The sequence below is a fragment of the Asparagus officinalis genome, chromosome 9 (genome assembly GCF_001876935.1).
Source record: "Asparagus officinalis chromosome 9, Aspof.V1, whole genome shotgun sequence".
NCBI classification, from domain to species: domain Eukaryota; kingdom Viridiplantae; phylum Streptophyta; class Magnoliopsida; order Asparagales; family Asparagaceae; genus Asparagus; species Asparagus officinalis.
This window is the reverse complement of record NC_033802.1, coordinates 61,022,430-61,035,203: the sequence shown is the minus strand read 5'-3', so window position 1 is coordinate 61,035,203 and position 12,774 is coordinate 61,022,430. Positions and strand designations below refer to the sequence as shown.

Here is a 12,774-nt window from a genome sequence, read left to right as displayed (position 1 = left end):
CGTTGTGATGAAAGATGACGAAGATAAGAGGGAGAAGGAAGAGGAGAAGGAACTTGCAATTTCATATGCTAATATGAGAACATATGTAAAAGAGTTATGGAGAAGAGAAAAAATTGGAGAAGAAAAAAAATTATTGGGGATGTTGAATATGGGCATTCCTTCTCCACAAGACTTTGATATCAAGTTCCTAGGAGCGGTCGAAGAAAGATTTTATCATAATTTCACTGTTCAGGACGTTCCTGATTTATCGGATGATGAAAACAAGTGGCTTCAATATTTTCTAACGTTAAAAGTGAACAAGTAAGTATTAAGTAGTTATCTATGAATTTCACGTGAGATATTTTTATATAGTCTGTGATAGTTAGTGATTTCATGTGGCATTTACCTGTTTTTCTGCGATTTTTACATTTAGTCTGTGATAGTTACTAGGTTCCTATGACATTTACATTTACACTGTGATAGTTACTATTTTCTGTGATGTTTAGTGTTTTCCTATGATATTTACATTATTCTATGATAATTAGTGGTTTTTGCGTGACTTGTAACCATTTTCTGTGATATTTACATATAGTCTGTGATAAAGAATGCTCTGTGATACTTATACGTTGATTGTATTATATATATTATATAGAAAGAGGACTGTTTATGAGGTTGACAACTAAATTATAAATAGATATGATATGTTTCATCTTCTATGTGGTGAAAGATTAAAGGACGAGGTTAGATTTTATTTAACTTGTGGTGTTATTCAACTTTTTGATATTTACATGATTTATTACATTTGCAATCATAAGACCGTCGAAGCACTAGTTGCAAGACTTCAAAAATGGCTCAAGCTACCGGAAAATGCCGATCGAGAAAGAAAATTTGTTATGATCACATCATATTTTAGTGTGAGTAATATCGATCATAATAATTTTACAAGTAATATTGCATTTATATGTTATTTGACTTTTTTCCCCTTATTTTTTTTTAAAGATTTGGTTGCTAACTACTTCAAATTTGAATGAGAAAAATGTCTATAAAAAGTATATAAAGAAGCATATAGATGATGGGAAGGATGTTCTGATAATTCCGATATGTCATGCTGATCATTGACATGTCCTTGAGGTCAATTTCGGACAAAAAAAATACAGACATTTCAGTTCCGCTAACCACGAGGCATAGGCTAGAGACGTGTTGATAATCTAGCTATTTTTAGATATGATGGTGAGTGGATTCAACCAGGTGCTGACATTCAGAGCATTCAAATATGAAGCAGTTCCTTGTCGAACGCAAAAAAGCTCGTAAGTTTCTCTAAATAGCTTATACTTACCAATTTATTAATTGCTATGATACTTGCTTATCCGTGATGCATAACCATTATCAGTGATATATGCTTGCGTTATGTGACATTTATGCATTATATGTGATATATAATTTTTATCAGTGACATTTACTGTTGTTATGTGACATATAGTAGTTTCATGTGACATACGATGATTTCATGTAACATACGCTAGTTTTATGTGACATTTATGCATTCTCTGTGACATATGCTGCTTTAATGTCACATATGCTGGCCTCATGTGATATTTTGGCATTCTTTGTGATATATGTTGCTGTTATGTGATATTTATACATTCTGTGTGATATATTCTCATTATCCATGACATATGCTGCTATTGATTTTACCTCTTTTCTATTTAGGTACGATTGTGGCATACATGCATATTTTTTCATCAAAGCGATCCTAGAATGAAGGCAGACAATGTATATTGAAACCTTGCAAAGGGAGTCTAAAATATTACGGGCAAGACATACTGGTAAAATCATATGTGAAGGCCGAGAATGGAAGAAGTTGCGACTGAAGTTAGATGCAAATGATCAAGAATATCTTTTGGTATTTTGGGGGTAATGATGTACTATTGATTGAGTGGAAGTATTAGACAAACACATATAATGTAATTCTCTGTTGGATGGTAGATGTTCAAAACCAGCTTGCAAATGATAAAATGTGCATTTTTTATTTCTCCATGAACTTTTCTTTAGCATATTATATGGAATCTGAAAGTATAGATCTTACAGGTGTCACAGTTAATACCAATAAGTCACCGGAAAAGGTAATATGTACATTTAACTCATAAATATCACAACAAAAAAATCAAAAGTAATATATAACAGACAACAACACCAGAAGTGTTTGAATTCTGCCAGGAAACGTTAGTCTTGGATGGGTTCAGTGCATGTGACTCGGTTATGTCCTTCAGCGTGGCATATTAAGCATTTAATTGGACGTCTATTCTCAGATCAGTTGTTGATACGTCTATTCTTGTTCCTTCCACGTCTCTTTGTCATCTTTAGAGGAAGTATGCCAACTGTTTCATCCGTGACATCTGGCTTATCGTAATTTAGAACATGAAAGAGAATTGGTTCATAAATTTTCTTGAAAACTTCAGTCGTCATGAACCAATTGTAATACTGGTACACATCTCTATGCATAAAGTTAACAGCAGCACACAAATGTTTACATGGTATTCGCAATATATCTCATGCACGACACGTGCATGTTTTGTGTTCCGAATCAACTTGTACTATTTTTGCAGATGATACCTCAAAGATTTTAGCTGTAGAATGTGAGACTTCAAGAGTGCTTCCCTTCATGTAATTTTCTTAGAGAGTTTTTTCCGCTTCAGGACATAGATAGCTATTCTATTTTGTTGCCATCTAGCGGTGAGAATTCATCCTTTCCATAATTTGCACACTAATGTGATCCATCATATCGCAAACAGAAAGTGTTCTCGCCACACGAATCCAATTGTTGAAAGATTCAACAACATTGAATGTGATATGACCATATCTGTAAATAAATATCATATGTATCAAATTGAAATTCATTATCACAAAATACGACCATGTGTCACATATAACGACACATGTCACAAGCAACAGCAAATTGTCATAGCCCACGGATAAGAGTCACATCTAATAGAGTGATGCCACATGAGACGAGTTAAGGTCACATATAACATATGAAGGTCGCATATAAAAGCATAATGTGATATCTAACAGCTCAAATTCATAGAAACTGGTTGATATTTGACATACCTTATATCAGAAAATACAAAATTCACCCAATTATTTGAACCATAACCGAGAGCTACTTGGTAAGCTCTTTGATCAGTCATCCTAATCTCATGTAAAACAACTTTAAATTCTCTTTCCGTATACTTATATGCAGCAAACTCTAATAATTTTGAAATCCATTGAGTAGCATTTGAGGCAAAACCATCTCTCTAAGCATCAATTTATAATTCTCAATAAGATGAAGTACACATCTGGAATGGTACGCATCTAGAAATATACCTTTTAAAGATTATTTTATTCCTTTGTTGGCATTTGACAAAATGACTAGAGGATGAGGTGAATTTGTAAGCGTCAAAAAATGCTGAAAGATATCCAAATACAGCCCAAGAGGAGAGATCAAAAAATCAAAAGAATACAGATATGAACTGTCTCACCAGCGAGACAGTCTTTACTGTCTCGTAGCGAGACAGTCTTTTACTGTCTCGCAGCGAGACAGTGTTTACTGTCTGCGCCAGCGAGACAGGTGTTGAAATGGTCAACAACGACCTGATAACTGTCGTAAACACGGTCGCATTAATGCAAGGACGTGTAAAACATCGTGGCGCAAGAATCAGTGGATAGACTGTAAAAATAACGGAGTTTGAAACGTGGGAAAAGGCAGTACTGCGAAAGCACTGGGTTGCAGTTGGGTTTTCGCGAGACAGTGTTTACTGTGCTGCGGAACGCACGAGACGTAAACTGACTGTGCTCGGCCGCCGAGACGCAAACACTTGTCTGCAGCGAGACAGCAAATGCTTGTATGCGCGAGCGTAACTGTTCATGGAGGCTATAAATACCCCTTGAGATCGATTTTTGAGGGGGGCTGATCATTCTTGAGCACTTTGGAGCAGACAGAGCAGAGTTCTTGAGCTTTTGGCAATCTCTTGAGATTCGAGCTTTGACTTGATCTCAAGAATAACGACTATCTTACTTTGATAAGATATCATTTCAAATTCTCACTTCGATAAACGAAGGAAGAATCATTAAACCCCTCACGATTCAATCAGAATCTGTGATTTGGTGGTCCACGAGTCAAAGCGCTCCCGGCACAGGCAAAGATCCCACGCAAGCTGTGATCCAAACAACGATCTTGCGTTTGTTTCTAAAAAGTTGTAATTTTTATTTTGTTGTGTAAAAGAAGTCTTATAAAAAGGCTACTTCTTTTGAATTTATTGTAATCGATCGAAGATATAATGAATTCCACAACGAGACCAACTTTTGACGAAAACAAACTGACGATCACAGTGGGAGCCAACGGTCTCGCTGCCGAGACCGTCGTGTCGCAGCCAACCATCAAGATCCCGGTTGAATCAACGGTCGAGTACGAGTTCGACCAAGCAAAGTTTGAGGAGTATTTGTCATCCTTATCTGTAAAGTTTTCCTTGCCTCGCAAATGCAGGAAGATTTCATCTTTGTTGAAGTTGTCAAACACTACAGATGAAGACTCTCACTTGATTATTGCCGAGGATCCTACTCGCAACACCTCTGCTCACAATGACTCTTATCGCTCATGCTCGTGCTCTCTTACAACAAAGACGAGAAAGAAACAGGGAAACGGTAGTCAAAGAACCGCCAAAACTCTGCAAAGTTTGGATTCCAAAGTCTGGAGTTAGGTAAAATCAGCATTCGGAGCCCGTTAAGACTCCATACCCGCAAGGGGGTGGTTCTAAACGTGTGACTCCCGACATAACCTTGGATCGCTCAAAGACAGTAATAAATTGTCCTGAGAATGCCAACAAGGTTTTACATCCCCAGAAGAAGACGCATTCACCAAAAGACATCGTCATACCTAGGAGGTCATGCCAACAAACGATACGATTTTTTGGCAATCATACCGATGAATCGTATTATCAAGTTGGAGGTGTGAATAAATTTCGAAAGAGAACTATTCGAGAAATAAGCTCTCATTGTTCCTGTGCACGACTCATTAGAGCAGTATTGTCGGAATATAATTACGCAAAACGAGAAGCCATCCCACGAAGAGTCTCGGTATTCCACAGTCTTTTCACCGAAATGTCGAAGCCTAAGCCGAAACATTTCCGCAAGAGAAGATCAACTGTCCAAGATGATGAATTCGCTGAAGTCACCATAAACGTGTCTGATAAAGGAAAATCTAAATGGCATTCAAGTGAATCAAATCCCGACTTTTCCCCGAGAGGAAAAGTCAATTCAAGAATTGCCAAACGGATATCCCGACTCCAGTTAAGAGCCATCAGACATAGGGACTACAAGAGAATGCATGAAGGAGTATCATTAGAGGAGGAGCTCTCGGACACTTGTTCTGCTATCGCTTCGGATGATACGGTATCTAGCACAGGACAAACCAGAGAAGTACTCACAATAACCTCTGATCAGTTCGTTCAAATACTTCAAGATGCTCTAGCCAAACAACGTGAAGAAATTCCAACAAATGAGAGAATTACTAACTCAACGGCCTCAACCTCCTGAGTCCAGTCAGCGAGCTGAACCCACCCGCCACACTCAAAATGTGGCAGATGATAGTGATCATGAAGTGGATAAAGTCATTATGGCTGATACACCTCCCAATAGCAATAACACTGGGGATGGTTTAACAGATCCTCCTAATAACGATATTGGGGGTGGTTCAATAGCACCTCTTACAGGGGGTGGTCTAACTTATTCTCCTCAACGTCACGCGAATGAAGACATAAACGATGACGGGAAAATAAAAGAGCTTGAAAACAAAGTTAACGCTTTGATGACGGCTCAAGAAGTGAAAAAGATGGGTATTCCATGTCCATATCCAAGAGAATGGGATTCAATATCGTACCCGTCAAAATTCAATCTGATTAACTTCACACCGTTTGACGGGAAAAACTCGCCTACTCAGCACTTGATTTGGTATCGACGTCTCAAGCCAGGGAGCATCAATTGCTGGGATGACATGGAAAGTTTGTTCCTCAACAATTTCTTCGATAATGACACCGAAGTGTCAATCGGAACCCTTCTGGATGAGAAGCAAAAAGACGGAGAGTCAGTTGATAATTTTGTCAAGCGCTTCCGTAACAAAGCAATGAATTGCAGAGATCCTATTACAGAGGAGTTCATCCTGCAAACATGCCATAATAATCTCTCCATCGATGTCCTAGAAGCTCTGGGGGTCGTACCATCCAAAACTTGAAAAGAGTTAAAACTACGTGGCGAACAAGCTGAACACTTTCTTAAAAGAAAGAAAGCTGAGAGATGCCGACCGATGACATCTACAATCACTGGGAACGCGACTCCCGATCCGAGGTTTTAAAAGGAGTATTCCTTCGAAGATGATGAAGCTCCAGCCATCTTGAAATACCTCATCGCCAATGACAAAATCGAGCTACCACCTATTAAAGATCAAGAGGCAGCTAAGAGGATTACGGATCTAAACTACTGTGCGTACCACAGAAGGGTTCTTCATCCCACCGAGATTTGCTTTGGACTCAAAAATAAAATCCAAGCCTTAATTGACTCCGGTGTCATAACGGCGAAACAAACCAAGTAAAGACGACTCTGACTCCATGGGATACACGAGTATAAACTGTTTTCCCCTAACTCCGAAGAGTATACGAGTATAAACTGCTTCTTCATATCACTCCGAAGAGTATACGAGTATAAAATGCTTCTCAACACTCCAAAGAGTATACGAGTATAAACTGCTCATCGATACTCCAATAGGTAGATGAGTCAAAACTGTTTCCCACTCTTGACGGGAAGTTCCTGGAGAATTTTTACATGTAATATTCTTAAGGATAACCCGGTCATGTAACTCAGTATGATGTTAGACCCAGTTTCGCGAAAGAAGCTGGGGGTGGATGGTTCATGTATCGGGAAGTTCTCGGAAGAATGTTATATGTAATTTTCTTAGGGATAACCCGATCATTACAAACAATGTGATAAACACTACATCCCCACGGTGATTTCCGAATACTCTTTTGCTGAGATGAGATTCGATCACTTCTTTAAATCAATCTTCCCTCACAAAACTCACATTTGGTCAAAACTTTAAACAGTTAGGACCAAAGCCAAAATCTCATCTCGATTCCTTTCATGAACGAGAGGTCCACAAATTGAACGATCAAACCTTTAAACAGTTAGGATCGTTTCAAGTTTTCATTTGGTCAAACCTTTAAACAGTTAGGACCAAAGCCAAAATCCCCTCTCGATTCCTTTCATGAACGAGAGGTCCACAAATTGAACGATCAAACCTTTAAACAGTTAGGATCGTTTCAAGTTCTCATTTGGTCAAACATTTAAACAGTTAGGACCAAAGCCAAAATCCCCTCTCGATTCCTTCCATGAACGAGAGGTCCACTCAAATTGAACGATCAAACCTTTATGATCGTATCAAACTCCCATTTGGTCAAACATTTAAACAGTTAGGACCAAAGCCAAAATCTCCTCTCGATTCCTTTCATGAACGAGAGGTCCACAAATTGAACGATCAAACCTTTAAACAGTTAGGATCGTTTCAAGTTCTCATTTGGTCAAACCTTTAAACAGTTAGGACCAAAGCCAAACTCCCCTCTCGATTCCTTCCATGAACGAGAGGTCCACTCAAATTGAACGATCAAACCTTTAGGATCGTATCAAACTCCCATTTGGTCAAACATTTAAACAGTTAGGACCAAAGCCAAAATCCCCTCTCGATTCCTTTCATGAATGAGAGGTCCACGAATTGAACGATCAAACCTTTAAACAGTTAGGATCGTTTCAAGTTCTCATTTGGTCAAACCTTTAAACAGTTAGGACCAAAGCCAAAATCCTCTCTCGATTCCTTCAATGAACGAGAGGTCCATAAATCGAGCGATCAAACCTTCCTACAGTTAGGATCACCTCGAAACTCCCACCTGGTCAAACCTTACTACAGTTAGGACCACAGCCACAATCTCCTTTCGATTCATTTTGCGAACGAAAGGTCTAGCTTTGAATTGGCTAATCAAACCTTATGACAGTTAGGATTATTCAAACCACTCCAGATTCTCTAAGTGGAGATCCTACTTCGAGTTTCCTTTGCACCAGGAGATAGAATATAAAATTCTTCCTCTCCGATTTTGGGTTCATCTCTACCAACAAACAAGAGATCAGGAGATAGAATATAAAATTCTTCCTCTCCGATTTTGGGTTTATCTCTACCAACAAACAAGAGACCAGGAGATAGAATATAAAATTCTTCCTCTCCGATTTTGGGTTTATCTCTACCAACAAACAAGAGACCAGGAGATAGAATATAAAATTCTTCCTCTCCGATTTTGGGTTCATCTCTACCAACAAACAAGAGACCAGGAGATAGAATATAAAATTCTTCCTCTCCGATTTTGGGTTCATCTCTACCAACAAACAAGATCGGGTTCATCTCTACCAACAAACAAGAGACCAGGAGATAGAATATAAAATTCTTCCTCTCCGATTTTGGGTTCATCTTTACCAACAAACAAGAGACCACGAGATAGAATATAAAATTCTTCCTCTCCGATTTCGGGTTCATCTCTACCAACAAAAAAGAGACCATGTTACTCCAATAGGTACACGAGTCTAAACTGTTTTCCTACATTCGACAGGAAGTTTCTAAAGAATATTAATCTGAATATTCTTAAGGATAACCTGACGAATTTTCAATGGATGTATGAGTATCAGTTTGGTGACAAAAGCTGAGCTCACAAGAACAAATACCAGTTTCGATTCAAGATCTCGACAACGGTCAAGCGATAAACGTAGTACCGAAAGAATCTTAACTATTCTACAAAGTACTGAATAGATTGAGAGACAAAGAGGTCAAGAGTTGAAGCCATCTACGGGCTCCTCTACACGATCTACTCAACCAAGCATGGAAGGGATCGTAAGCAAGACTTATCTTATCCAAAGTATCCCAGAACTCCTCTATAAAAGAATGAGTCTGGAATACTTTGGAGGGGGTATCTGTAGGCGTCAAAAAATGCTGAAAGATATCCAAATACAGCTCAAGAGGAAATCATCCAAAAAAGTCAAAAGAACACAAGTATAGACTGTCTCGCCGTGCGAGACAGCCTTTTCTGTCTCGCCGTGCGAGACAGCCTTTTCTGTCTCGCCGTGCGAGACAGCCTTTTCTGTCTCGCCGTGCGAGACAGCCTTTTCTGTCTCGCCGTGCGAGACAGCCTTTTCTGTCTCGCCGTGCGAGACAGCCTTTTCTGTCTCGCCGTGCGAGACAGCCTTTTCTGTCTCGCCGTGCGAGACAGCCTTTTCTGTCTCGCCGTGCGAGACAGCCTTTTCTGTCTCGCCGTGCGAGACAGCCTTTTCTGTCTCGCCGTGCGAGATTTTTGAGGGGGCTGATCATTTTTGAGCACTTTGGAGCAGAGAGAGCAGAGTTCCTGAGCTTCTGGCAATCCCTTGAGATTCGAGCTTTGACTTGATCTCAAGAAGAACGACTATCTTACTTTGATAAGATATCGTTTCAAATTCTCACTTCGATAAACGAATGAAGAATCATTAAACCCCTCACGATTCAATCAGAATCTGTGATTTGGTGGTCCACGAGTCAAAGCGCTCCCGACACAGGTAAAGATCTCACGCAAGCAGTGATCCAAACAATGATCATGCGTTTGTTTCTAAAAAGTTGTAATTTTTATTTTGTTGTGTAAAAGAAGTCTTATAAAAAGGCTACTTCTTTTGAATTTATTGTAATCGATCGAAGATATAATGAATTCCTCAACGAGACCAACTTTTGACGAAAACAGGATTATATGGTTCTATCCGATTATACAAAATATACCGCAATCTTTGAATAAATCAACTCTAATTCACTTTATTTTATTGGTCACAAATACAAAATACGAGTGGAAATATGTATTGATTGCCATCATAAGCAGTTGTACCTAATAAGATCCCTTTGTAGCGATCTTTTAGAAAAGTCACATCTAGAAAGAGTAATGGCCTACATCCATTGACAAACCCCTGTATGCATGCACCATAGGACACAAATAAACGCTTGAATCTCCTTTCTTCTTGTTTAATAATGAAGAGTCTGCCTGGGTTTGTTTCCATCACCTTCATTTGGTACCTTTAAATGATAGTTAGAAGGACAAATAACTTGTTAAATGATGAATAAGTTCTAACAGTCATATATAATACGTTAATGTCACATATGATGTCTCAATGTCACATGTAATACTTAAATGTCACAAAACAGATCTAAATATCACATAGAAGGTCAAAGAGTCACATTTAGATTTGAAGTGTCACATATGTCGTTGACATATCACATGCTATGCTTATTTGTCACAGAGCGTTCTGACATGTCATATTTATGGTTAACTGTGATACATATACATTCTAAAGGAGACATCAACAAATTAATGGACTAACCAGGATAGTAAATCATATGGATACCTTGCGCAACCAAATATTTTGTCTTTTGCTATCTCCTTAGCGCGCTAAGCTTTAGAATAATTAGCTTTTAAACTATATTGAGAGTACAATTCCTTTCTAATGTTAGTTGGGGTGATATATGGATGCCTCTTCATAATTGATTGTAGCATACTCGCAATCCACCTTCTTTATGCTCTAAAGTGACCAACTATGTTGTTATGTTGTCCACAAGTATGTTAAGGAACAAATTTTTTTTATAGCAAAGGTCGACACATGGCTCAATGGTGAAGCGAAAAACAACCACAGACATTTTGTTTCTTTTCTGAACATGCAACTAGCATGAATACGTTTTAGCTCATTGTTAACATATTTAAAAGCGAACTTTTTAACTATAGAGTAGTATATAAGAGCCATTCTAACTTCTTTTGCGCTTTCAAATTACAGTCCTTTTCCAGTAATTGCCTCGTGCTACCATGCTGGGATCCTTGACGAGTCACTTACTACGTCGTTCATCATCCACACTTGCTCTCCTTGAGGATTGTTGTTTGGGATCCTCTCTGATTCCTCAATTGGGATCCTCTCATAAGAGTCCTTGATATGCTCTAATGACTGTGAACTTACACTAGGAAGACTGTAAGTTGAATATAACGTACATATAAATCACGTGTGATAATTATAAATAACTGTTAACAAGTTTATGTCACAAATAAAGTCAATATGTCATGTGAAATACCTTCATGTCACATATAAGATGTAAACATCACAATTTTCATTATAACGTGTATCCAAAACCTGAAAATAATCTTTTGAATACTTACTTAAGCTCTGTTTCTGTCCCTATGGCATGTGTGGATCCTTCATCTCTTTTACTAACAGTCATGGTTATCGAATTTAACCCCATCGAAGGATGATAATCTATCATGTTGAGAATATCTTCATCTTTTGAAAGCTCAAACGAGGCATTGGGAAGCTTCTCGAGAGAGTAACTTATCAACAAACTTTCGTACGATACTCTTAAATTCTCTACAGCTTGCATCTTCAATTCAACTAAACTTGTTACAGAATTGACTTTAATAAGGGTTGCATTTGTGTTAAACGAAATCACACACATTAAAGATTCTTTTATTTTGGTTTTTGAAGAAGTTAAGAGGAAAAAATTAAGAATATTTTGATTGTTGAAGGTTGTTGAGTAGAATCTAAAGAGGGAATAAGATATTACATTGAGATGGAGCATTATTTGGAGGGAACTTAGTATATTTCCCTCCAATTTTTTCCTTTCCCTCCATAAAAACTCTTCCAGCCATTAATGTCATTCTCCCCAATTCTCTTGAACCCAACCGGATGTCACTTCTCACTGTATAATGGAACAAGGGCTGCCCAATAAGACAAAATAGTTTAGACACTCCACAAATGGGTGCAAAAGGGTAAAGTGGACAATACTTAAAAATACAGTATAAAGTACATATATAATATTGGGCTAGGAGTGTTTTAGCATGGAAACTTGGGTCAACGTACTTACAAGGGGTTGACTCTAGTTGGGGGTGGGGTGCATAACTTTTTGCAAATTACTTGCTCCAAACAATTTTCCCAAACATATATCATAGCTAAAAACAACTGATAACATATTTGAAGGTTACACTTAACAGGCTTTCAATGAGAATTTAAACTTTTGTTACAATTATGGTCATGCTTTCAATCATTCATTCATAGTACTACAATAAACAAAATCAAGAAGATCTCTCGAGCTAGCTGCAATATTTTACTAAGTTAAATATAATTTTTATGACAATTAAACGTTTGGCAATGGATCATGCTCACCTCTCAATATATAATAAAGCCATGTGTTTCGAAGCAGTAATTTTTTTCTCAGCACAAGATATCCAAACTTTCTTCATTTAATTAAAAAAACAAAGTAAAAAGGGCAAAAAAAATTTTAAAAAAAAATCCCATCACCAAAACCTCTAAAACTGTCAAATTTTTGAGAGAAGAAGCAACCCTTAAAAACTAGAAAAAAAAAACAAATTTAAGGAGATTTCTCACCTCCAAGCAACTCGACAATGCGGATGGGTCGGTGTTCGTCAGCTTCCGGCAACAAAAACTGCTGATAATACTCTCGCCAGTCGAATTTGTGAACGGAGGGGTAAGAGATAGAGGGATTGGCGGCGGGAGAGAGGGAGGGCGCGGTGACGCGATGAAGGAGGCGGGAGATATGAAGAATACCCTAAACTTGGCTTTTGGGGGGAAATGTAAAACTTTTCCTTTTGTCAGTTTTTTGACCCATTTTCTTCACCTTTTGGCCCAACCAAAAAGCCCTAAGGAAAAAAAAGAAGC

General features: G+C 38.1%; 1 protein-coding gene across 1 annotated transcript; it reads right to left on the bottom strand.

The window, feature by feature from the left end:
* On the bottom strand, positions 2,043-12,724 carry LOC109823510. Its single transcript, XM_020389789.1, has 4 exons — positions 12,721-12,724; positions 12,484-12,674; positions 11,663-11,816; positions 2,043-2,839 (listed from the first exon to the last, which is right to left on the bottom strand). The coding sequence occupies exons 1-4, from the start codon at positions 12,722-12,724 to the stop codon at positions 2,757-2,759; spliced, it is 432 nt and encodes a 143-aa protein (XP_020245378.1). The 3' UTR covers positions 2,043-2,756.